The sequence below is a fragment of the Ixodes scapularis genome, unplaced genomic scaffold (genome assembly GCF_016920785.2).
Source record: "Ixodes scapularis isolate PalLabHiFi unplaced genomic scaffold, ASM1692078v2 PGA_scaffold8__174_contigs__length_109621045, whole genome shotgun sequence".
Classification (NCBI taxonomy): Eukaryota; Metazoa; Arthropoda; class Arachnida; order Ixodida; family Ixodidae; genus Ixodes; species Ixodes scapularis.
In genome coordinates this window covers 73,715,213-73,740,625 of record NW_024609883.1, presented here as the reverse complement: position 1 = coordinate 73,740,625, position 25,413 = coordinate 73,715,213, and the positions used below count along the sequence as shown (strand labels likewise).

Below are 25,413 nucleotides of genomic sequence, written 5' to 3'. Positions count from 1 at the left end.
ACGACGGTTTTTTAAGCTACAGATTGTACCATGTATGGTTCTACCTTTCCACGGCTTTGAGATCTCATTTCTTGCTTTTCTGCATCAAATAAAGAAACGCTTTTAAAATGTCCTGATATCGTAACATGCCTTCTAGTGAAAAATGACACGAATTTCGTGAAATTCCTGCAGTTCAATTACGTTCCGAAACTAACTGGGATATATAGACCTTTCCAGCGCTTCTGCCCCAGGCGGAAAATGCCGAGTCACTGCGCTGTGGTCTCATATGCGCGGCGGTTCGAATTACGCGGAAGAGCCCAACTGCGCATGCTCAGAACGCCTTCAACAGCCCAGGGGACAAATATGGCCGCGCGCAGAGGGCAATTTTTGGAAAGGTTCGTCAGGACTCCCGAAATGTCTCAATCAATCTGTCACAGATTTGCAAAACTTTCAGCGATGGTAAGTAATATAGCGGTGTGAGAATCGCGCTCGTAGCTCCTGCAAGATCGACGTCAGAATGAAAGTGCATGCTTACACGTTCCTGCCGTGGAATCGCGAAGTAGGGCTCTTATATCGCACACATTTTACAAGATGAGACTTTCTCACGCGTCGTAGGCCCAAGTTCGTACTGCTGTTCTACGACGATCGTCCAAATAACAGTCACTTTGAAAGGAAATAAGTGCGCATGATATAGGCCGTGAAAGTCGCGAATGTAATTTTGGGTTGTCGCAAGGCCTTGGATGATGGGCGCCCTCTAAATGAACTATGTTAAAATAAAACAGTCGTCGCCTGCGCAGTACACAAATATCGCCCTATTGCAGCTGGAAGGGGTGGCAAAGTAGCTTTAATATTTTAGCAGGTAACCGTTTAAAAAAAAATGTGTAATAATTTAGTGCCCATTTGTTTGTAATGGAGTAAAATCTCACCTTGCCATGCACTTACGTATCTAAAAAACCTAGTTTGTAGTGTGAAGGCCGGTTCTCACAGGCAGCGAAGCGCTGATGTAGCGCTGCTCAGGTGTCTTCAGCTACATATCGTCTGGCATGAGCACCAATTTTGACGGTGTGATACAAAGCTGGTGAACACTTCCGTGAGCACGCACTTAGCGCGAATTCAACGTTATGCTTAGAGTGCCTTCATACACACGCGCTCTTTTGCGTGAGTGGTGACATCTCAGCCATTTTTCCGCCCGATCGTTTTTTTATGCATTTTGAAGTGCGCGCAATCCGGTGTCACTCAGCTCGAGCGCGTAGCTTTGGCTAATGCATAGACGCCATTTTACCGCCCAAGTCACGCACCGAGTGCGCGAGAACGTCACGCGCTGGCACATTCAGGGCAACAATGGATGTCTGCTTGTAACGCTGCGCTACCAAGCCGATGGTATAATCAATAGTAAGAAAAATTGGCATAGGCAATCGGTGAGAAAATTGGTGAGTGAATGGACCCTTTTCGAAACTCAGTCCGACCCCCTCGATAGCTATCATCACATCAGTGTGTATGTCAGGTTCGTTCGGGAAGGTGAGAGAGAATCATGGAAGCCAGAGCCAGCGGGAGAACTCAAACGTACTTTACTGTAAGAAGAAAAAAAAAAAGAAAAAAAGAAAAAAAAAACTGGAATACGATCAGCGTCGGATAAATGAAAAAAATATTGCATTCAAAAGTTAAGATATATACTGTCAACACAAATAGTCATCACCCTGTATAGTCACCATGGGCTGTGGCGGGTGGATCGTCGTTGGGCGGATCGTCGGAGAATGATGTCCGGCCCGCTGGTGCCCTTCGGACCAGCTGACGATGCCGAGCGCGGTGATCCAAGCTTGGCGGAGTCGTTTGCGAGGACGGAAACGTAGCCGACCGGTTCAAGCCTGGCGGAGTCGATTTCGAGGACGGGACATAGCCGACCCGAGCTCCGCAACCCCAGAAGACAGCCGTCAAATCTCGCGCTTCGTCGGATTGCTTCGAACCCTTCTCGCGCCTCCTTATTCTTCTTCTTTTTTTCATGCTGCCACAAATCTCTCCTTCGTTCCTTTTCTTTTTCCTTGTCTTATAAATCATGACAATACCCCCGAACTACGAGAAGTTTATTCCCAGAAACTTCTTTCTTCACCTTATCTTCTGCCCAGGGAATCCTTCCGTCATCGTCGACCCAAAATTGAGGCATGTAATCCAGCAGTTCCGCACCTCGTCTTCATCGTCAACTTGGCCACGCTGAACTCTTGCAGGAGTCACATTTGTTTGGTTGATGCACCATGCACAGCCACACCGACGCGACTGCACGGTACCGTTACACACACGCACGCGCGCACACAAAAGGAACGTGTTTTATAAAAAAAATGAAACAGACATGAAAAATATACAAAAAATACAGATTGGGCATTCGATACACTTGATTTTTATCAATTAGTTGCCACCTATAAAGCAAAAACAAATAAATAAAGCCTAAACGCGACTTAAATAGTCCGCTCCAACGTTGTCTCTACCTTTTATGTATTCTACACTGAACGTGTGGTCTTGTAGAGCCATGCTCCACCTCATTACTCGGCTGTTAGTGTGTTTCGCCTTGTTGAGGAACTCTAGCGGCTGGTGATCAGTCTGAACGCGGAAGGCTTTTCCATAAAGAAACAGCTTAAACCTAGTGACTGCCCAGACCAGTGCGAGACATTCCTTCTCTACAGTAGCAAAGTTCGTTTCGGAACTACTGAGTTTACGACTCGCGTATGCAACCGGGTGAAGTATTCCATCTCTCTCCTGTAGTAAAACTGCTCCTAAGCTTGCTTCAGAGGCGTCCGTGCGCAGCACGAATTCCTTTTCGGGGTCCAGTGATAGCAGGATGGGAGGTTGTCCAAGTCGACTTTTCAACTCCGTGAAGGCCTCCTCTTCTCTTGGGCTCCACTCAATATCATTGCGGGCTCCCTTTTTCGTTAGATCCACTAACGGCGCTGCGATATCTGCGTAGTTTGGTACGAACTGTCTATAGAATCCCGTAAGCCCGAGGAATGACCGAACTTGGCGCTTCGTTTTGGGTCTTGGTGCGTCTTGAATCCTTTCCAGGATCTTTGGGTCAGGAGCGATATTCCCCAGTCCAATTTTATGTCCTAAGAAGTTGATTTCGCTGAACCCTATTTGGCATTTATTTGGTTTGATCGTAATGTTGGCTTCGCAAAGACGCTCAAAAATCGTCCTGAGTGTTTCCACATGCTTCTCCCACGAGCTCGTCGCGGTCAAGATATCATCTATGTAGTGATATGCATCTTGAATACCGTCTAGAACCTTTCGCATTAACTTGGTAAAAGTAGCAGAGGCGGTCTTGAGGCCAAAGGGCATATATCTGAACTGGTAGTGCCCGCTTGTTGACGAAAACGCCGTCTTCTCTTTTGCGTCTGCTTCCATGGGAATTTGCCAGTAGCCCTTAGCTACATCTAATTTAGAAAAAAACCTCCTGTGTCCTGCTTTAGCAAATGTCACATCAATTCTGGGTATTGGCTCTACATTTGTCATTGTCGCGTCATTCAATCGTCTGTAGTCGACACAAAATCTGTTTGATCCATCCTTTTTCTTCACAATCACGACCGGAGCGTTGTACGACGATGTACACTTCTCAATTACCCCCAGCTCGAGCATCTTGCTGATTTCATCCTCGACCACATCTTGTACTGCCAGAGGTATTGGGTACTGCCTCACGTATATCGGCCGCGTTGTTGTGAGATGAAGATCACACGTCATAAGGTTTGTCCTCCCGGGGACATCAGAAAATATGTTTTCGAATTTTCTTAGTAATTCTTGCACTTGGGCTATCTTCTCGCTCTCTAGGTTCTTATTAATGACCACATCCTCACACCCTTGCTGTCTGGTCCAGATTGGCATCGGGATGTCGCATTCTTCGGCATCAGACTCGTTTTCGTCAGTTTCTTGTTTATTCACCACCGCATTGCAAAGTGGTTGATGTTGTGAGGTTTCCTTCCTTTCTTCATATTTCTTGAGCATGTTGATATGGAATAGCTTCTTCTTGCCTCCCACCTCTAGCTCGTAGTCCACTTCATTCCTTCTTGCTGTTACAGGAAACGGTCCTTTCCACTGCATGATCATTTTGTTATGATCGGTGGGGAGAAGAATGAGTGCTTGATCTCCCTGTTGCATCCTTCGGTTAGAGCTCCTTCTGTCGTAGTAGCCTTTGTATTTCGCCCTCGCTTCTTCCAGGCAAGTGTGTGCTAACTTGCACGTGTCCTCCAGCTTTTCTCTTAGCTCCAGCACGTATCCGTACGAAGTCTTCAGATCTTGTTTGAGAGCTTCGTTTGACCACATCTCTCTCAGAATAGCCAAAGGTCCTCGCACTCTTCTCCCGTAGAGTAACTCGAAAGGCGAAAACCTGAGGCTCGACTGTGGAACCTCTCTGTAAGCAAACAGTAGAGCTGGAAGGTATCGGTCCCAGTCCTTGGGCCTCTCCTGGCACATCCTTCTTAGCATTTGCTTGATTGTGCCGTTGAATCTCTCCACCAAGCCGTTGCTCATGGGATGGTACGGGGTGGTCAGGAGGTGCTTCATTGATAGAAGTCGACTCACCTCCCTCATTAGTTCTGAGGTAAAGCTGGTCCCGCGGTCGCTAAGGATCTCTTGTGGCACACCGTACCTCGTGAACATCTCCACCAGTGCTTCGGCCACCTGCTGGGATCCAATGCTCTTCAACGCTACCGCATCCGGGTATCTCGTAGCCATATCCACTATTGTCAGTATGTACCTGTTTCCCGAGGTCGCGATTGGTACAATGGGGCCAATTATGTCTATCGCGACTTTCTGAAAGGGCGTCTCGATAGTCGGCATGCTTCCTAAGGGTGCCTTGCCCTGCTTGCCCTTGGGTACTGTGCGTTGACACACATCGCACGACCGAACGTATCTCTTGACCTCGCTCTGCATACAAGGCCAAAAAAATTCTTCCGACACCAGGTTGAGCGTGTTCTTCATGCCCTGGTGTCCTGACATTATGCTGTCATGTGCTAGAGCCACGACGGCGCTCCTGAACCTTCTCGGGAGTACAAGTTGCTCTATCCTTCTGCCGGATGAATATTCAACGGCCCTATGTAGCAAACCATTCTTGAGAAAAAACTGGAACTTCGTCCTGCCCTTGTGTTTTCTGGTCGTTTCCCCTATCTTACCAAAACACTTCATGAGAGTTTTATCCCCCTTTTGCTCCATGGCGAGCTCCTCGGTTGTCGCATCGATCACTGCCGCCTGCGATACCTTCAAAGGACGGTCTGGTCTTTCCATTTGACCACCTGCTCCCTTCTCCCTCGCGGACGCAACTTCTGCTGGTTTGTCTTTCCGGAGCTCGTCAGTACATTTGGACAATCTCGGTGTCATGCGACTATTAAAGCTTACTTCAACGGCGTTCGGAAGTGCTTCCGGCTTCGACGTTGGCTTGGCCAAAACTTGACCTTGACTCTCTTCGTTTTTAATTTCCCAGTCTGGGTTTGGATCATTGGCCTCCCGCATTTGGGGTATATTCCCGAGTACCAGATCATAGAGAGGATTACTTACACATTTTGCCGTCACTTTCCCTGTATAGTAGGGTGTTCGTACAACTATATCCGCCTCGGGCAGATATCGAACCGTGCGGTCTAGCAGAAACACCGGACTTGACTTTCCTGTTAGGCTCTCTCGGGGAACCAACTCCTTACGGACCACGACGGTGTTACACCCGGTATCCCTTAATACCGTTATCTTGTGCTCCCCGAGACGGCCTTCCACGACCGGCATGTTCTCTACTAAGAACTTTGGAGGTGTTCCCATGGCCGCGTTTACTACCGGGATTTTGTCACCATTATCCAGTGTTACGTAGGAGTCGTCAGGCGCGTCGACGGCCCCTGTTGACGCAGTCCATAAGCACGAGGCTTGCTGCTTCTCGTTCTGCCTTCCCCTGCAGTTTTCCGCCCTATGACCAGCGCGGCCACAATTCCAACACGCCACTGTTTTCTTGCCTTGCGCGTTGCCTCTGCAATTTTCGGCCTTATGTCCAGCCTTCCCACAAATGAAGCAGCGGATAGCTCTTCGCGTTTCTCCCCTTGCGTGAGTGTCTCCGTTTCCAGCACCTTGCCTGGTTGTCACCTCGTCTGACTTTTGCCTAATTGAGCTGGATGGTGTCTGGGCTTCTAGGAACAGGTCTGCCTTTGCTGCTACGTCTTCCAAAGTCTGAGAATCACGCTCTCTAAGAAAGACGGCCAGTTTGCTGGAGCAGGTCAACATGAACTGTTCCACCAGGACCTGGTCTCGTAATGCCTCGAAAGTCTTCTCAACTCCAGCTATCTCGAGCCATCGGTCAAAAAATCCGGCCAATCGGGCAGCGAATTGTCTGCGCGTTTCGCCCTTCTCGGGTTCGGCGTTGCGAAACCGCTCGCGGTACCCCTCCTTAGTATACCTAAATCTTTGGAAGAGCGCTAACTTGACCTTTCCGTAATCCAACGCATCCGCCGGTGCCATCCGGCCAACCACAGACAGTGCCTCCCCGGTCAAGCATAAGCTTAGTGTGGTGGCCCATTTCTCCAAAGGCCAGCTCAACCCTGTTGCTGTACGCTCGAAGCGCAGTAGATACGAGTCTAGATCATCCCTCCGTTCGTCGAACTGCGGGATTAACTTGTGGGGACTCCCTCGAATTACTAGGCCTGGCGCTTCCCCGCGCTCGTCTCCCACAGTTCCTGCACTTTCATGACTAATCTCACGTGCAGCGATTTTCAGCTGCAGAATCTCCCTTTCCTTTTCTAATTTAGCGCACTCTGCAGCTAACGCTCTTTCAGCTGCTTCCCGGTCTTCCCTTACGTTATCACGTTCCTCAGCTCTCTCGGCTCTCACGCGCGCTTTCTCTTCATCCGCCCGAACTCTTTCTTCAGCTACCCATTTCTTTAGCTCGTCCCCAGCATACCCCAATTCCTTACCCAACGCGATTATTCGTTCTAGCTCCATATTAACACAACGGACTGAGCTTCCCCTCAACTCTCTCACTTCCCGGAAAAACGCAACTAGGATTTAATGGGCCTAGACGAATCCTGGCAGGCTCGCCAATTTGTCAGGTTCGTTCGGGAAGGTGAGAGAGAATCATGGAAGCCAGAGCCAGCGGGAGAACTCAAACGTACTTTACTGTAAGAAGAAAAAAAAAAGGAAAAAAGAAAAAAAAAACTGGAATACGATCAGCGTCGGATAAATGAAAAAAATATTGCATTCAAAAGTTAAGATATATACTGTCAACACAAATAGTCATCACCCTGTATAGTCACCATGGGCTGTGGCGGGTGGATCGTCGTTGGGCGGATCGTCGGAGAATGATGTCCGGCCCGCTGGTGCCCTTCGGACCAGCTGACGATGCCGAGCGCGGTGATCCAAGCTTGGCGGAGTCGTTTGCGAGGACGGAAACGTAGCCGACCGGTTCAAGCCTGGCGGAGTCGATTTCGAGGACGGGACATAGCCGACCCGAGCTCCGCAACCCCAGAAGACAGCCGTCAAATCTCGCGCTTCGTCGGATTGCTTCGAACCCTTCTCGCGCCTCCTTATTCTTCTTCTTTTTTTCATGCTGCCACAAATCTCTCCTTCGTTCCTTTTCTTTTTCCTTGTCTTATAGATCATGACAGTGTATCATTTGTACATGCAAATAGCGGCCTTTTGATGACTGGTGACTGAAGATTATGAAGACAGAAACCGATGCGGTGCCTGAGCATCCAGATGCTGGTTAGCTGTATTGTTGGTCGATGTCACCGTGACGAGACTTATAAGCTTCTATGTGCTACGTATTTGAAGTTGTCATGTAAGTCCTTGGAATGCTCGGCTTTGGCACACCCCAGAGAGCATGACAATAAAATGCGAACTTTGTGAAGGCGTTTACTTTACTATAAGTGCCTTGTACAGAGTGGTAGTTTCTTGACAACATCGAAACTGAAGCAAATAGAGGAATAACCGTGCATCGAAAAGCACCGTAACTTTCGCACGTCTACCGTTGATCAATAGGTACCAGATTTTTATACGCCATTAGCGTATAACAATTTGGACTGATATAGTAGTCACTAGATGGCACTGAGATCTGTGAAAAGAATTGGTGAGGGAACCGGTGTAACACCGGACGTATATTTTCCCGCTAAATCTAGCGGGAAAACTGAATGGTTGTATGGGACACGTGACGTCGATTTCCCCCGCTAAATTTAGCGAGGAAACTGGATTGGTGTCTGGGTCACGTGACGTCAATTTGTTCCGCTAAATTTAGCGGGGGGAACTGAGCTGGTCTGTATGTCCCGTGACGTCAGGTCAAGTGGCATCACTTTTCCCTCTAAATTTAGTTCAGAACCTGAATTCGTGTATAGGTCTCGTAATATTAATTTCCCCGTTAAATTTAGCGGGAAATGGACGGAGGGACTGACGGACGGACTAAATTATGGGATTGGGGCTAACTTTAGAGAAGCATTTCATGCTTTAATACGAGGGAGATACGTGTCACTCCACCATAATCCAACGACCTTGGCGCGGTCAGGTTTTGCGTAGCTGGAACGGCCGGATGCTCCGTCGACTCTTGATTTTCCATTTTGAATCGTAAGGTGCGAGTGCTGCCATCCATCGTCGTGGGCATCTCGAGAGCCAGTCGAAACATTCGTTTCTGCTGTGTCGGCGAACTCGGTGCCGGAGTGCGCCAGCGGTAGCCCTCTCCCCCAGCGCAGTGCGACTGCGCGACAGCATGCACAGCGCGATGTGCATGCGTTCTCTGGGGCTCGAGCTGCCTACTCCACTAAGGGAGCATTTGGTGCTGCAGGCGCGCTGTTTGATGTCGACGACGTGTGCAGAATAAGTAAGTGGTAGGGCCCAGTCAAGAGACCATTTCGTCTTCTCTTGCCCTAGCGCCTCATATTTTTTTTCGCCCGAAATAAGGATTTTAATAATTTATTCTACGTGGTAATGTATTTGGTATAATTGTTTTTATTTTTCTCCCCATTACAACAGGTACGTGTCCATTCTGAAGTCATTGCTGGCCCCCGATTTTTCCTACGGCCTGTGGGTGATCGATTACGAGGCTGAAGGATACGCAGGTGAGTTTTCGGGCCAAAATAAACCGACGAATTAAACCTATAGGCGCTACAAGTCCGGGCAAAAGAATAATGACGCCACGTTAATTGTGCGTTTCAGTAGCTGTACCTTATTTTGTAAGGTTGCAAAATTTGTTTTGTAGGACAAGATAATGAAGCTAGGAGCCATAAAATACGGCGATGTGTCCCCGAAAAACAAGATTACAGTGTTTCCTTTCTTGTAAAAAGCTACGCATCGCCAGCTGCTGACTCCGTTAAAATGTATACACCGCCAGCAGTTCGGACCGGATGCAAAAGCTTCAGAGCTAGTCGTTCTCTTATTCAAATGTTACAAGTGTTTTTTTTTTAATGCGAAATCATTAACTGCTTTCATGGAACGAACTGCTGTTATCAGCTTTTGAAGCCGCAAAAAACGGCACCTAAATTCTCTTGTCCCATGGAGCGAAGCCTCTACTCTGTGGCAGCGAAACAAGGAATAAATTCCCGTTGGCTGCCACGCGTCATATCAGATGCTTCGTCACGAAAGCCGCAGGGGCCGCTCAATATGAAAGCGGACGCGCCCCAGAAAAAATAAAGCACAAAGAAAAGCACAGCAACGCAGATGCATGGTCGCGGAAGCCGTGGCGCCGAGAAAGGGGGGGGGGGGGGGGGGGGGGCGGCGTGATTTCACTACCGGAGCGCAGATAGAAAAAGGAGGACGTGGCGCGCTGCTGGTAGGAATGCGCTGCGTGTATGAATGCTTTGGAATTCTTACACGTTAGCAGTCGTAAATGTTGTTTTTTTTTCTTTTAAACTTTCGATGGGAAACTGGTTCTTTCACTATAATTTGCGCCCTTCAGCCCCTCTATTCGTGATGTTCATCGGCCACTACTTTCCATTTCAAGCTTTCGAACATCGCGTATATAGCTTATAAATGAAATACATGTTTCTTCTAAAACTGTGCATCGTGTCCGGACCGCTAACGCTATTTTTGGGCTGAGAATGAACCTTTGAAGGTGCAGATTTTGTTGTTACAATAATAATAATAATAAAGGTTTCAGGACACCTTGTAGGCCTAGCGCCTCAGAATTTGACGAAAGAATAGCTTAGGATACGAGCTGAGAAGTTTGACGACGCACTTTATAATTCTGGAGAAACTCCTTCCCTGACTTTATACCTTTCACACTTCATAATGTTACAAGACGCGTATGTCTTCGTTTGAGGAATAATTTCGTTTTTCGTGTTACTCCATTTCAACACTTTTTTAAGATTCAAGAAAATGCATGAATATAGTGTAAGTGGAGAGATAGAACTTTGAAAGGAACCTCGAAAAAACACTATAGGCCAGGATTCACGGGAAGAATAAGATACGAAAAAGCGACGAATTTTGCTCGGCTGTGTTCGCTCTTCGCCTGGCGTCGGAACAGAGGCTGTTGCGCCACCCGCAAAGCAAACGTGCCGTCGGGCGAAATTCATGGCTTTTACGCAGCCTATTTACTCCACGGAGTCCAGCGTTCAGGGTTTCGCCCGACGCTTCCCTAACACACGTAATTTCTTCGCTTGGAGACTGTCCTAAATAAGCTGTAAGTAAGACCGTCTTCCGCTACATACCAAAGGCCTTGTTACATTGGTAATATACAACAAACAAAAGACAGTGTGCATACACTGTCTGGGGTGTTGCATCCACGTTTGACGTCAAGTTCGCAAACGAAAACTGTCTGCCGACATGTCCGAAGCATACAAATGTAGGAAGGAAGCAGCGAACACCGTCTTTTTGTATGATGTAGTCTGCAGAGGTCGCAGATATGTGTAAATAAATCAAAAATAAGATAAAGTGTGACTCACATTTTGCGTTTGATTGCTACTGCGTTTCACTTACTCGTGACCGCTTATAACGACAAAGAACCCTCGATAAAGGCGTGTTTTTACAAGCTCCGCCAATCATTGGTGTGGAAACGCGCAAGACACGTGCCACAAGCGGGTACTCCGCCGCCATTCGCTTCCAAAGGCCGCTCGAGACACGGGGGCCTCGTGCACTGGCGCATTTTACGCTTCTTGCAAGACACACGCAGACACGTCGAGGTGCTTTTTAAACACCGGTCCACCGCGGTCCTCTATCATGGTGCCTAGCATTCTTCTGAACTGCGTATAACTAGACTCCAAGTCGTTTCAGGATTTCGAGATTCAATCTACTTGCTGTCTGCGAGACATTGTAGCTGAGAAAGTTTTTTCGAATTATTTTAAGCCAATAATAAAAAAAGGACGTTTAAAAAAATCGTGATGTCTGCAAGTAGAAATTAATTTAGCGCACCCCGAAAGATGGCGCCAGTGTGTGTTTCCGTCGTAAGCAGTCAGAATCCCCAGTTTCAACGCACTCGATAACACTCAAAGGCAGGTGTGTGAACCAGTCATCGCCTCATCACCGCCTCATCAATTGTCATTCGTGACAATATGGTGCAAACGTGCCGCCCGCACATTCGCTTTGAGTGTCAGGAGCCTTGACAACTCTACACGCGTCGCGTTTCTTTCAAGTACTGACAGCCATTGTTGTGCGAACGGGCGAGACAAGCACCTGGTGCGAGTGCTCTACCGCCATTTGCTTCTAAGGCTTGCACTAGGCACAGGCCTCGTGCATTGGCGTAGTTGACGCCGACCAACGCCGTTTTTTTTATCTATCAGTCGACAAGCTCCACGGAAGAGCGGCGTACGAAAACGGTTCTTCTTGTTCCAAATCTTACTTGAATGAATCCGTGTTACTCCGGCGGATCATATCATGTGACAAGACAGATGTAGCAACGCTGGACGCGCGTAGATTTTCGAAGGCCAAGGTTCCATGGAAATAGGGATAAGAGAAAGCGACACAGCGGTCCAAGCCAGCCATACGAGAAAATTCAAAGTGAAGCCGAAAGCATAGGTCGCGGTCCGTGGGAACGCGCCCCAAGGGTGACACCATCTGCCCAATAGTCTCCAAGGGTGTCCATGTTCGTTCAAAAGCGACTTTTGGTTTTCGTCATCGCTGGGGGTGTGTTCCTTTAAACCGGAAGTGGTGGCGTCATGTCGCCTCCAGAAGCTTCCTACGTTCATGCAATCTACAGAACCTTTTCCTTCACCCTAAGGTGAGATCGAGTAAATATTGGAACACTGCCTCTGTTGCCTGCACGCGTACGGCTGGATCGTCAACACCTCCACAAGCAACGGTAAAGAACCGTTTTGTATAAACGACCATAAAATCACTTTCCACCGAAGGCAATGTCTATCTAACACTCCACCGATTCTATCGCTTCTGTCCATAGGTGTGGTGATCACGTAGCGCATGTCACCGAGCGCAGGAGTCAACAAAAGGCGCTTCGCGTTCTAGGAAGCTTCTCATCTCACTTTCATCAACTATTGTTGGTTGACACTACTTGTAAAACAAAACAAAAAAATCGCATAAAGCTTGGGAGTGCGGATTGGTGACTGATACCCTTGTTACACGGGCACACTTAACTGCAGTTACGCTAAGCCACAGTTAGCGCACAATACTTGCGGACAACATACTGCGGCTGTGCAGTCAAAGCTATGGGCGAACATCCGTTTTTAAACTTGCTCCAACAAATTGACTGGTGAAATTTTCACCTCAATAAATGTCTTCAACAACAACAACATGCCCTTCAACATCTTGAGCACCCATCAAAGCAGTGCACGCGCGCTCTTCCCTTCTTCTCATATAGCTGTCCGAGAGTATAGACGCTTTCAGGCAGCTGTGCATGGGCGCCGCCATAACTGACCTTCAGTTTTTGTTCCGTATTATCCCGTTCGCTCCACTTCATCATTACCACAGCAGGATCGGTTATTGCCATTTTAAGTGTTACTGTGACCTTCTCCCCAGCCTAGGCTTTTGTGGAGGCTCGTCAACGCCCGCTTCAGTGGCTCGGCATCTCGGTAAAACAAGAGAAGGTCGGCTATGGCGGCTCAATCTGGCGCGCGCTGAAAGCGTCTATATCACGGCAACTGTGGTGCCATGTAACAGCAGTTAAAGCTGAGTTAACCACGGTTAAGGGTGCCCGAGTCAGGGGTATACGTGTGCCCGTGTATGCTAGCGCACACCAGCTCTGAGTGCGTGGTGCGAGAGCTCGCGCTGCAGAGCCCAGCGATCCTCGGTTCAATCCTTACCCTTGCCCGTTTCCATCTCGATGAGAATCGTACCGGCGTGTGGTCATATATCACTATACTGCGTGGTACACGATAAATACCCCAGGCTAGGGTGCCTTCATGTACGCTTTGGTTGGGGCGGAGACATCGCGCCATTTTCTCCTACACGTTTATTTTTCTTTTTTGTTCAGAAGCGCCTGAAAGATCGTGTCCATGCACGCGTTTGTGGCGCCGACTGTACTAAAGCGACATTTTGTTTTCTACAATTTCTTTGTATTTTACCCGTGAGCGTGTGCTGTCGGCATCGGGTACTCCAAAGAAGGCATCACCCTAAACAGAAGGACATTGAGGCATTCTACCCCAGGCTATACTCCGTTTCACATTATGTTGTACCGCAGCGAAGGCTAGAAGCGCGAGCTCATAGCGTTGGCAGCTGCCCTTGGTGCACGAGAGCTTGTTTCGCCGTGATGTGCCCTAGAGCAAGGAGCTTGCGCTTGTAGCCTTTCCTGCGGTACAACACAAGATGAAACAGAGTATAGCGGTTGCACTGCACTAGCTAAATTTCTCATGTACAGCTGAGACACCATTGGGGCTGACTGACTTCCGGTTGTATATACATACAAAGAACACAATTACCTTTATATTTAGGGGCTTGACTAACAACGCGCGTAGAGCCCACGCTGCCGGTGAAATGCGTAGGTTGTTCCCAGAAACTTCGCTCCGTGGAATGCAGCTCTGCTTCTTCGCTAAAAGAGTAAGTTATAGAAACGCGAGATGGGGTACTCTTAGCAAAAGGTTTCCTTTCCAAACATCCAAGCTTCGAAAATGGGAGAGTCTTCAAAGGATTGATTTTTATTATTTTAAAACAGATAACAATAATACTGACCTCGCTAGAGCTCAAACAAATGGTTTCCTCCCTGAAAAATGGACCAACACGTACTATTTTCAACTGGTGATTTCTTATTTTCTTTATTACTATTATTACTATTTTTCAATGGGTAACAACTAGGGCAGCAAACTTGAGTTGTTATAAGGTGTTAAGCGTGAACATACTTAACTGCCTTTTAGGTTGTAACATGTATTTTTGTTTCAGGCACTCCCAGACCTATGCCGGAGGGACGGATTCGGAACCTGTTTGGTAAGGATTCCTTAAAGCGGCAGGGGGAAGGGGGGGGGGGGGGGGGGGGGGGGGGGGGCAACATGTCGCAAGGTTACACTGCGGCTGCAAGTGTGATATATATCAGGAGGGCCATGATCTGAAAAAAAAAAGCACGGGGGTTGTCTAGATATTTTATTCTGACAACAGAAGCAATAAACTGCGGACGTCTGGCAACGTGGGATGTCCATAAGCACCACAATATATTAAAATGCCAACACCACCCCCCCCCCCCCCCCCCCCCCGGACCAGGGCCGTCATCACTACAAAGAGCAGCTTACAACTCAGTCTTTTACTTCATTCGATGTACCGGCATAGAAGCACTCTTTCAATCTGGATGAACATCATACCCGCGTGCTGTCATATATCCCTACAAATGCCTGGTGCACGTCAAGGTTCCCAAGCTAGCAGAAATATTGCACTGGGTAAATTTCTCATCTACAGAAGTTGAGCTAGTCAGCCCCTTGGGGTTGACCAACCCCACCTAGACTGAAGGCCTCCGCACGCGTTATCAGAGTCAGTTCGATCGAGTCGTGAGATTGACCACGAGTGCTTTGACAGTGTTCGGCTGGAGCTTGTGTTCAATCAGCGCGTCGAAGGTCGGGCTTGGGCCCAATAGCCGAGTTAGAACGATCCAACTCTGATGGCGTTTCATAGAGGGAGAGGAGACCATGCGGAGGCCTTCTGTCTAGGTGGTGCTGGGCTGACTCACTTCTTGCTGTCTAGACCAGTCTAGACATCCTCACAACACAATTCCTTTTTGTTTTTCAGGAGACGGCATGAAGCTCACGTTGGTCGACAAGAGCGAGCCGAAAGTGGGCCGCTTCCTTCCGAGACTGTCGACGCGGTGCCTGTGGCACCTAACGGGTCGACCTTGAGCTCGACATCAGGGGCCAGTGTTCAAGCCCCATGGAGCCTCGTACACCAATTCAAACGATGTCGCTTGAGCAGGAGTCAATAAAAGATACGGCCGCGTCTGAGCACACAATTCATTAATTGTTTGCCGGTGAGAAAAAAAAAAAAAAAAAGATGCACTCTCTTGATCATGCTGACAAACACCAAAGAGCACAGAACGCGTTGTGATGAACCTGGACACAGGCTATGTCTACGTCAGTGTGTCGAACCGAAAAAAATACGGGTTCGGTTACGGTTCAGGTTCAGGTAAATTTATTTTGTTCCGGTTCGATTAATTCGATCCGAGAACCGGTTCGCGAACCGGTTCGGGGCGCTGAACCGGTTCGCGAACCGGTTCGGAAATTATAAATGACAAATTGCAACATCAAAATAAATTACAAATAAAACATCTGAAATCAGCACATACGAAACGGGATACATCGTAGTGTAAGGCTGAGGGATTTCTACCAGGAATGGTTTCTTTATGTGCACTCAAAGGTTACCTCACCGACGTTTACGCATTCGGACTACATCTAATTGGGTCCGACGCAGTAGCTGTAAAATCCGCGACCTCCTTACAAACCCACTTACAACTAGAACTCGCTAACTATCCCGCCACCTCAGCGTGTAAGCAATTGAAGGAACAGTGGGGAGAAAATACAGCTTTCTTTATTTGAACTAGCCTTCGGTAACTCAAATTAGACCCTTAAAGAAGTTTTCATTAAACAAGATACGGAATATGAAAAACACTTCACCGAACGCAACGCCAGAAGGACGTAATAGGATAAATATTAAAATAGAAGAGTTCGCTGTCTCACAAACATGTTACCTTCTAAGTGCCTATAGGAAACCGGATGCATTATTATCAAACTCAACAGCCTTTTTTTTTTCTCATTCCGATGGAAGCAAGCTTCAAGAACTTGCGCGTTCTAGAAACGTGTTATGAAATGAGCACACAGCAGCATTTAGGATTTACGAGATTGTAAAAAAATAAAATCCCGTGACGCGATTTTTTTTTTTTTTTTTTTTGCACAGCCTTTTAATTCTTTTTTTTTTCCGTGCAAGCCGCGACCAGCGCAATACCGGTTCCTATGTCAAGATTCATGGATGCAGCGTTTGTCAAGATTTATGGATGCAGCGTTTATATTCCTAAGACTAAATGGAGAAGAAAAATACGTAAGCGAGGTGATAGCACATTCATTGTCAACAGCGCGTGGCCGAACCCTTTTGACATGAGCCGGTAACCGTTATTTTTTGCGGTTCAGTTCCGGTTCGGGTTCATCGCGATAACAATATAACGGTTCGGGTTCGGGTTCAGTTCCGGAAAAAATACCGGTTCGGTTCCGGTTTTCGGTTCGGTTCCGGTTCGACACCCTGGTCTACGAGACTTCGCGCGACATCAAGACGCCATATATGATTGTGACATCACACGGTGTCAGGGTATCATGTGACGTCGTTACGTCACGTAACAGTATGATGTCACGCGTGACGCCACAATGTCACATGACGTCATGTCGTCAGGGTGTTGCATCGCGATACACTGTTACGTGAAATCATTGTATGTCACATGACGTAACGACGTAACGTAATGTCACAGTCCTTCGTCACAGTTCTTCGTGACGATGTTCTCATAGATTTCGGTTGATAAAAACACATTCAGTGTTAAAATACGCAGCTTTTCGCCACAGCGCGTGAAGAAGGGACAGCAATAACCGCTACTGAGCGTTGTTACGCACTATCCTGTCCCTATCCACTTTCTATCTGCGCTATCACACAAAACACAGCCTTGTGGTTACTGACGCGTGTAGGAGAGGAAACACTGAGCACATGAGTCAACGTCTGCCAAGAATGAATCGAGACGAGTACCATTACGAGTTGTGGGTTGCTTTCATCGCATCTGATATAGGGGGGTGCAAACCGAGTTCTATGCGGAGAGGAATGCGAGGAACCACTAGTTTTATCCGCCAATGAGCCTCCGGGAGTGGATAACGTAGCAGCTTCGAGATATACCATTGGGAAGTTTTAAATAACAAATCTTTTGATGTCAGAGCGGAATGTTCCAAACGAGATGTACATTGAAGCGACACCTCACTTTTGGCGGTTTTTACAGCGTGTGCGTCGCCACAACTGAGCGCGTACAAGGAACGAGGTTCAGGAAATGCCACCTAGGAAACGTAGCCTGCGCATTATGTCATCGTTTCTGAAGTCCCGAGCAAGGGTGAATAACTTTGATCTAATGTGGCCACGTGATTTGAAGGTGTCACGATTTTTTTTTTTTTTTTTTTTGGTGCCTGGCCTCAACGCGGACGCAACAAATGCAGCTGGGAAGTCTCCATAACAGCTATCGACCATGTAATGGGAAGAAACACCTTGATGGGTTTGCTTGAAAAGGGACATAAAAATAACAGGAGGGGGTGTGGCTACATGTAAAAGCGTCATCCATAGCCGATTTTGCGCCCTGTACAGTTTTGAATTTTTATTCAAAAGTGTTGTCTGCAGTCAGAGTTTTATCTCATTGTATTGATTTATATCTAGGGTGTATATTTTCGGTGTTTATTTATGACAAAATCGGCGGATGTTTTTGTCGGTGTTTATTTATTTCACCAATACCGGTGCTTTTCGGTGAATTCTCTCGTCCAGACGCTAAAAACGGGTATTATCGGGAGGGAAACTGCGAATGTAAACTACCACTGGAGACGAAAAACAGTCCAAATTGTATTTACATATTTTACGCAATCCTTTTCCCACTTGATTATTGTAGTTTATTCAAGCACACATTCCTTGGTTCGTGTGTGTCAATGACGCTCTCTCCTTCCTGTTGACGACGCACAATTTCGAGAATGTCCGCTCAACATTTGCGCTAGACACGGGAAGCCCCAAAACGTCCAACGATGCTTGGGACAGTACTGGCCAGCTGTGACTGGCCTCTCGGGCCGCTGACAGTGATCTTCAAGCTCGGCGGTCCAGGAGGACCGCTGACCTTGAAAAACAGTTGAACAAAGCTACTGTCCTCCAAGAGTCCGAAACCATGTAGGTCAGAAAAAAAAAAAAGACAGGCAAACTGCATGATTTCTGGTAAGATAATGTGTTTGAGGGAAGTTTGTGTATGACTTTTTTAGTGAAACAAACACAACATTGCCAGAAAAATAATGTAGTTAGAAATCGGTGTTTGTCTTTTTTTAAGGATTTTTATTTTTGTTATTGGCGAATGTTTATTGATGTTTTTTATTGGCTCAAACGAGAGGCTGTCATGAGTGACAAGCTGCAGATGTTACGGTGGCCCGAATATGAAGTGCACTTTGACAATGTCGAATATTGTAGCGATAATTCCACCGCTGGCGGCAAACACTGCAAAAAAGTATACGCAGCCGGGAGGTTCTCTTCCTCCAACCTTCACAAGCACCTCGGGATGAGTTTGGATTTTTATCTCTAAACAACTGCCGCTGGGCATGGAGACGGAACGATGAAAGGCTGAAGCGTCGACAGCGCTCTCCAGCCTCAACGACCTTCCCACCATACGGAAAGCTGTTCTTTTACGGCTGAATACTGCACTGACATCCAGCGCATCCGTTGAGCGCCTCTTTAGCAAGGGCCGGGATGTGTATCAAAAGAAAAAGTTAAGTGATTTTTGAAAAGCAGTTGCTGCTGCGTTACATCAACTAAATAATTTATTATTTTGTCCATCTTGTGTTGAAGCAGCCGACGCTTTGATTCAATAAAGTCGACGGTAATAATATGTATCTCAAAAAGTGAAACAAGAGTTTTCTGAGAGTGCCAAATAATTATAAATCGTAGTCATTGTGTGTTGTCATCAATGTGTTCATAGTAAATAGAAAACCACGAAAATGTTTTGAAAGTAACTAATAGCGAGTTCGTTTCACACGCACTGACACCGTTTGAGTTCTCTCCCAGAATGCATCGCACTTGCGCAGTGTCGCACGGACACCTGACCCTAAACAAACTTGGCAAACGCACCGTGTGCAGAAGACTGATGCTGTCGCCATCTATGTTGTAGAAAGAGTACCGACTTGAAACACCGAAAATAGCGTCTTTCTCTTCGACGTGATGGGTGGGAATGCGAGAGTGCAGTCGCTACCAACGTTTACAACGAACTCGCTACGGTGACGAAGTAACTGCAACTGTAACGCGTTACTTTTTGTTTTTAGGTAACTGTAACTGCAACCAAAATACATTTTGGCCAGCTATCTGTAGCTGTAATAAATTACTTTTTAAAAAGTAACTCACGCAAGTCTGTGTTTATGAATTTGTGGGAAACCTAAAGTTCAAAGCGTTGGCCCGTGTTTCCCGCCTGCCGAATCGTCAGTGAACATTTCCAACGCGAGGGGGCCGAGGGCAATTGGCCATGCGTGCGGAATAAAGGACTGCGTGTTGTTGAACCAGTGCGTTGTGTCATTCTCCGAGACCGTTAGCAGCAAGGGAATTCCCAAAAGTTATACGCATTAAAAGGCCAACTCAAGAGCTTTTTTAGCGCTGGTTTAATGATAGCAATGCATTGGTCGGATATTCGCTTCACAAGTCCGACAACAAAGAGAAAAAATGCAAAAGTAATGCTAGATTGTGTGACGTGTGTTAAATATTGAAAACGAGGAGGAGGAATGTGCGCGCAACAAAGGACCGAAGACGAGAAAGTGCGAAAAAAAAGCGCGAGGACAGAGAACATCGAGACGATCGAGGCAGCGGTGAGCGTTGTACATATCCTGCTAAGTAAACGCGTTTTTCTAATTTACACCGTGGACGTCGTTCCTCTAACTTCAAGAAATATTGGTGCCGAAACCCGGGACTCTGCTACCTTACTGACCCAACCGAGAGGAAAGATCGTCAATATTAACGACATGGAACGCGTGAAAAGCAAACGAACCACCCAGCGGGCTCTGCATACACGTCTACGAACCGAAGCAAGACAACTCATCGACTCCAACCAGCTCAGCCTTTCTGCTCTGCGGGTTTTGCACGATAGACTGAAGACCTGCAATGACGGCCTGCAGAAGCTCAACGAGCAACTAGAGGCCTTCCTCACGGACGAACAGACTGCAGAGGATTTCGCTTCAGTATGCGAATACGAGGACAACGCAGCTGCAAGCTTGGCGCTGCTCCGCCATCACATTGAATCGCTCCAAGCTCCAGGCCCGCCGGCTCGAGGAATCGATCAACAAAACGAAGACTTACTACTTTCTCCGAGCGCACAACAGAATGATCACGGCGATCACGGAGGTCCAGGGCGGGTAGGTGCAAGACTTCCCAAACTAGAGCTTCCTCGTTTTGACGGAACCGTATCCCAATGGCAGCCCTTTTGGGATATGTTTTGCCATACTGTTCACGAAAACAACCATTTGACCAACATTGATCGGTACCACTACCTGAAGACTCTGCTGAGTGGGCCCGCAGCGAAAGCCATTGCAGGAATCCAGGTGAGCGAGGCATCCTACTGCGTCGCAATCGAAATATTGAAAAACCGATTTGGAAGCGTAAAAATTATACAGCAAACGTACCTTGCCAACCTAAGAACGCTGAAGCCAGTCAAGTCATCTGGTGACGTGACTGAACTGAGGGAACTCCTGGACAGCGTACAGATTAACGTGCGAGGCCTAAAAGCGCTGGGTCTGCCGGAGCTGTCGTACGCAGCAATGTTATTAGAGGTTCTCACCAAAGCAATCCCAAGTGACATCGTTGTTGACTATTATAAACGACAGAGTTTCCAAGAGAACACAAGAGAAAATCAGTCGTCAGAAGCAGAGCTTGAACAACTCTTATGCTATCTGCGTATAGAAGTGGAAGCCCGCGAGAAAACTGGGCTCGTCGCACTCACAAAACGAAGGCTGCCTGATGACACACGAAGCTCATACAGCAGCCATCTACCTTCAGCGGCGGTACTTCATAGTGACGCGGCTAAACAGCAAAGTGACTGTTTTTTTTTTGCCTTTCGCCAACGCACAACACCGAGAACTGTTCTTCTGAAATCAATCTCCAGGAGAAGAAAAGTCGGCTAGCAAAGGCAAGTAGATGCTTTAAGTGTACTGCTATTGGACATCGGGCGAGAGACTGCCGCCGAAACGTACGCTGCTCAGAATGCAGGGGCAGGCACGCTACTGTTGTTTGCGATCCGACGTACAAAGCAAAGAAAGGCTCACGCGAAAAAGGGAGCGCCATCATGCACGCGGCAACCAAGGATGCATCCGCGACCTTAGTGGATAAACAGGTGCTCTTACAGACATTTAGAGCCTGGTTGTTGAACGAAAGCCAGTCGTGCTACATCAGAGGAGTCTTCGACAACGGGAGTCAGAGAACTTTCATAAGAGAAGACGTGTCGAGGAAATTGGGATTACGCACGGAAAAAACAGTTGACTTGTCGATCAAAGCTTTTGGAGGATCTAACGGAGCACCACGAAGGAAATACAACTTAGTACAAGTCGCCGTGATGAGCCAGTTCAGCCATTTTCAACACGAAATCGAAGCAATTGAAGTTCCATTTATCTGCGAGGAATTAATTGAAGCTCCCGCTGCACACTCTTTTGTCCATGGGCTGAACAAGGAAGGACGGTATATTGCTGACTTTCTGTTATTCCCTGGACTCAAAGGAGAAGCTGGTATCAGCTTACTTGTGGGAGCAGACCAGATATGGAAATTCCTCCTGGACGAAGTCTGTTTGCATGGCGAGGACAAGTGCCTGGCGGCTATAAACACAAAGCTCGGTTGGACCTTCCAAGGACCCGTGACATCTGGCGGCGGTGTTTTCACAGAAGCTGGAACACACATCTGTGTCCTCCAAACAAACGGCGTCGAATCGGAAGTTTCCGACACGCTCCAGCAATTCTGGGAGCTCGAAAGCATTGGAATACTTGACGCTTCAACGAACTGCAGCCACGACAGCGAAGTTCTCCAACAATTCAGCAAGGATATTGCGTTTAAATACGGAAGGTATGAAGTAGCTCTTCCTTGGAAGAACCTTAACGTGGACCTGTCAGACAACCATACGGTTGCAGTCAAGCGGCTACACAGCTTGGTTCGACGGCTCATCACAGATACAGAGATGATCCAGCAGTATGACGCAGCTGTCCGGCAATACGAAGTGGATGGACATGCAGAGAAGATAACTTACGGCCAAAGCATACCTGACAAGTGTTACTACATGCCTCATAAGCCTGTGGTACGAGAATCATCAACAACGACAAGACTGCGACTCGTCTTTGACGCCTCATCCCATGCACTTGGGGTAGCTTCACTGAATCATCATCTGGAGAAAGGGCCGAATTTGACCAATAACATGGTGAAGACGCTCGTGAACTTCAGGCTGCACAAGATAGGTCTCACAGCAGATATTCAAAAGGCTTTTCTTCAGATATCTATTAGAGGAACCGACAGAGACGCTCTACGATTCCTGTGGTTTGAGCAGATGCCAAAGACAGGCCATCCCCTGCCTAAAGTGGAAGAGTATCGAATGACTCGCGTACCTTTTGGAACGACGGCAAGTCCATTTCTACTGACTGCCACATTACAGCATCATTTCAAGCGTATGGAAGTAGCTTTTCAAAACACAACTAGGCTACTCTGCGAGAACTTTTATGTGGACGATCTAGTCACGGGAGTTTCGACTTCAAACGAGGCATTTCGTGTCTACGGAGAAGCTAAAGTCATCCTTGAGGAAGCTGGCATGACGCTTCAGAAATGGACCACAAACGACGAGGCGCTTCAACGACACATTGGAAAGGAAGTTGCACCGTCTTCGGTTTCGGCACCAATATTTCTTGAAGTTAGAGGAACGACGTCCACGGTGTAAATTAGAAAAACGCGTTTACTTAGCAGGATATGTACAACGCTCACCGCTGCCTCGATCGTCTCGATGTTCTCTGTCAAGACGTTTCGCAAACAACTGCCGTTCACCGACGACGCGTCGTGAAGGTACACTTACGGCCCAGGAACTTCGAGCAGCCGAGAACGTATGGTTACGTCAAGTACAGCGAGAAGCATTTGCAGATGAAATGCCACAACTAATGAAAGGAGAAAACCTAGAAAATACTTCGCCAATACGAGACCTCCATCCCTTTATTGACGACGAAGGACTCGTCCGAATTAGGAGCCGCCTTCAAAACGCGATGTTGTCCTACAACGAGAAAAGCCCCGTACTACTTCCAGGTGAACACTCTGTGACTAGACTGATTGTTCTACATGCTCACAAAGCGGTGCTCCACGGAGGAGTCGGTGACACCTTAACTGAACTGCGTGCTAGGTTTTGGGTCACCCGTGCACGACAGGCTGTTAAACGGGTTACCGGAAAGTGTCTACTTTGTGCCCGGTTCCGCCTTAAAGCGGCAAGTGCGCCGATGGCTCCCCTTCCAAGTGACCGAGTCCTAAGCTCTCGTCCCTTCGAAGTTACGGGAGTAGACTTTGCCGGACCTATTTTTGTGAAAAACTGTAGCGTAGTGAAAGCGTACTTTGTGCTATTCACTTGTGCTGTGGTTAGAGCCATTCATCTTGAGCTTGTTGTAGACCTTACGGCAGACTCTTTTCTTATGGCTTTTAGAAGATTCTGTGCCAGGCGTGGCACCCCGCGAGTCGTGTACTCGGATAACGCTGCAACTTTTAAAAGGGCCTCAAGAGAACTAGCTGCAATGCACCAGTTGCTGAGAAAAGATGAAGTGAAAAACTGCTATGCTAGTCATCATGTAACGTGGAGATTTATCGCAGAAAGAGCGCCATGGTGGGGCGGTTTCTGGGAAAGGCTCATTGGAATTGTGAAGACGTGCCTTCGCAAATTATTGGGAAAGGGGTCTTTCGATCTGCAACAGCTGGGCACCTTACTGTCTGAAACCGAAGCGGTTGTGAATTCACGACCGATCACTTTCATTTACTCCAGTTTCAATGAGCCAGACGTATTGACTCCGTCTCATTTTTTGTTAGGTTGTCGTATTCTATCTCCAACAGATGCTTCAGATGAGTCAAAGGCTCAGCTAGAAATACTTAATCTTTGGATTCACCGACAGCGTGTGATGGAGCACATGTGGAAACGATGGCAGCATGAATACCTACTTGTGCTCCGCAGTTTTCACTCCCGAAAAGTGCAGCGTACTCATAACCTAAAAATAGGTGATGTAGTAATAATTCATGATGATAGTGTACAAAAACTGTTCTGGAAGACTGGGGTCATTACGGGACGCATTCAAGGCAAAGACGGTGTAGTGCGGGCATGTAAGGTAAAGCTGCCAAAAGGGAGTGAAATCATCAGGCCTGTACAGCGTTTGTACCCCCTCGAAATTCCCACCTCGGGCCCGGAGTGTGTTAAATATTGAAAACGAGGAGGAGGAATGTGCGCGCAACAAAGGACCGAAGACGAGAAAGTGCGAAAAAAAAGCGCGAGGACAGAGAACATCGAGACGATCGAGGCAGCGGTGAGCGTTGTACATATCCTGCTAAGTAAACGAGTTTTTCTAATTTACACCGTGGACGTCGTTCCTCTAACTTCAAGAAATAACGTGTGCTTGTGTATAGAGAGAGTACCAGCTAGAATATAAATAAACAAATGTTATACTTGAAACACGCAAATTGTGTCCAATCGAGATGGAGGGGAGAAGAAGGGGGGTGGGAGAACCGAAGGTAGAGAAAAAAGGGGTGTTGATGCTAGAGCTGGCATGGAAGAATCAGATAATACGATATTAAATCCGTATTTTGTATATTTCAATTTGGGGCGTAACAACGTGCCTTCTTGCACGAACTACTATTATTCATTGCACGCTAAAGACCAAGTCCATCTGAAATTAGTTCATCTTCATCTGGGTCAGGAAACGTGTCCCAGTTGGATCCAGCTAAAACAGCTTCATAATCCAGCTGAAAATGAACTGATTTATACATTTGCGCGGTTAGCAAGAGGTGGCGACAGTACAGTGACCAATTCTGCATCCGACGCATTGTCTATTGTACATCAGGCACCAGACACCAGCATACAATCGCTAACTTGATAGACTTTTCAAAAGGGACTATTGGGGACGCTTAAAATTCAAAAGCTTTTCCTCGCCGTTGACCTAGAACGTCCCTGCCAATGAGATTTTTTTTTTTGTTGATCTGGCATGCACTCGTGCGGCGGTCACCGAGAACAACAGGGACAAGTTTCGATTGTCGCGCCTTCAGCGCGAGCTTCCCACCTTGGACAACACCTCGGCGCATAGCCTGCTATATACTGACAAAGCCTGGCAGATTGCCACAAGTAGCGAG

At 47.4% G+C, this 25,413-nt stretch overlaps 2 protein-coding genes across 2 annotated transcripts in view; both read left to right on the top strand.

Annotated features, from left to right (window-relative positions):
- LOC120850759 (thiopurine S-methyltransferase) overlaps positions 1–15,194 on the top strand; it is a 52,368-nt gene extending 37,174 nt beyond the window's left edge. The window contains exons 6-8 of the mRNA XM_042286656.1: positions 8,947–9,032; positions 14,233–14,277; positions 15,067–15,194. Coding sequence (XP_042142590.1) covers positions 8,947–9,032; positions 14,233–14,277; positions 15,067–15,173 — 238 coding nt within the window. The 3' untranslated portion in view covers positions 15,174–15,194. The remainder of the gene's footprint in view (positions 1–8,946; positions 9,033–14,232; positions 14,278–15,066) is intronic.
- Positions 15,195–20,042: 4,848 nt separating this feature from the next.
- On the top strand, positions 20,043–23,199 carry LOC121833607. Its single transcript, XM_042287031.1, has 3 exons — positions 20,043–21,108; positions 21,276–22,210; positions 23,011–23,199. Exons 1-3 carry the CDS (start codon positions 20,043–20,045, stop codon positions 23,197–23,199), a joined length of 2,190 nt encoding a protein of 729 aa, XP_042142965.1.
- Positions 23,200–25,413: the final 2,214 nt, after the last annotated feature.

Bases quoted from the DNA above. Each gene is read 5' to 3' on its own strand.
- LOC121833607 (XM_042287031.1), top strand. From the start codon at position 20,043: ATGGAACGCGTGAAAAGCAAACGAACCACCCAGCGGGCTCTGCATACA. The intron at 21,109-21,275 runs GTGACTGTTTTT...TACGCTGCTCAG, and splicing joins TGACGCGGCTAAACAGCAAA to AATGCAGGGGCAGGCACGCT. The intron at 22,211-23,010 runs GTTCGACGGCTC...TTTACTTAGCAG, and splicing joins TCAAGCGGCTACACAGCTTG to GATATGTACAACGCTCACCG.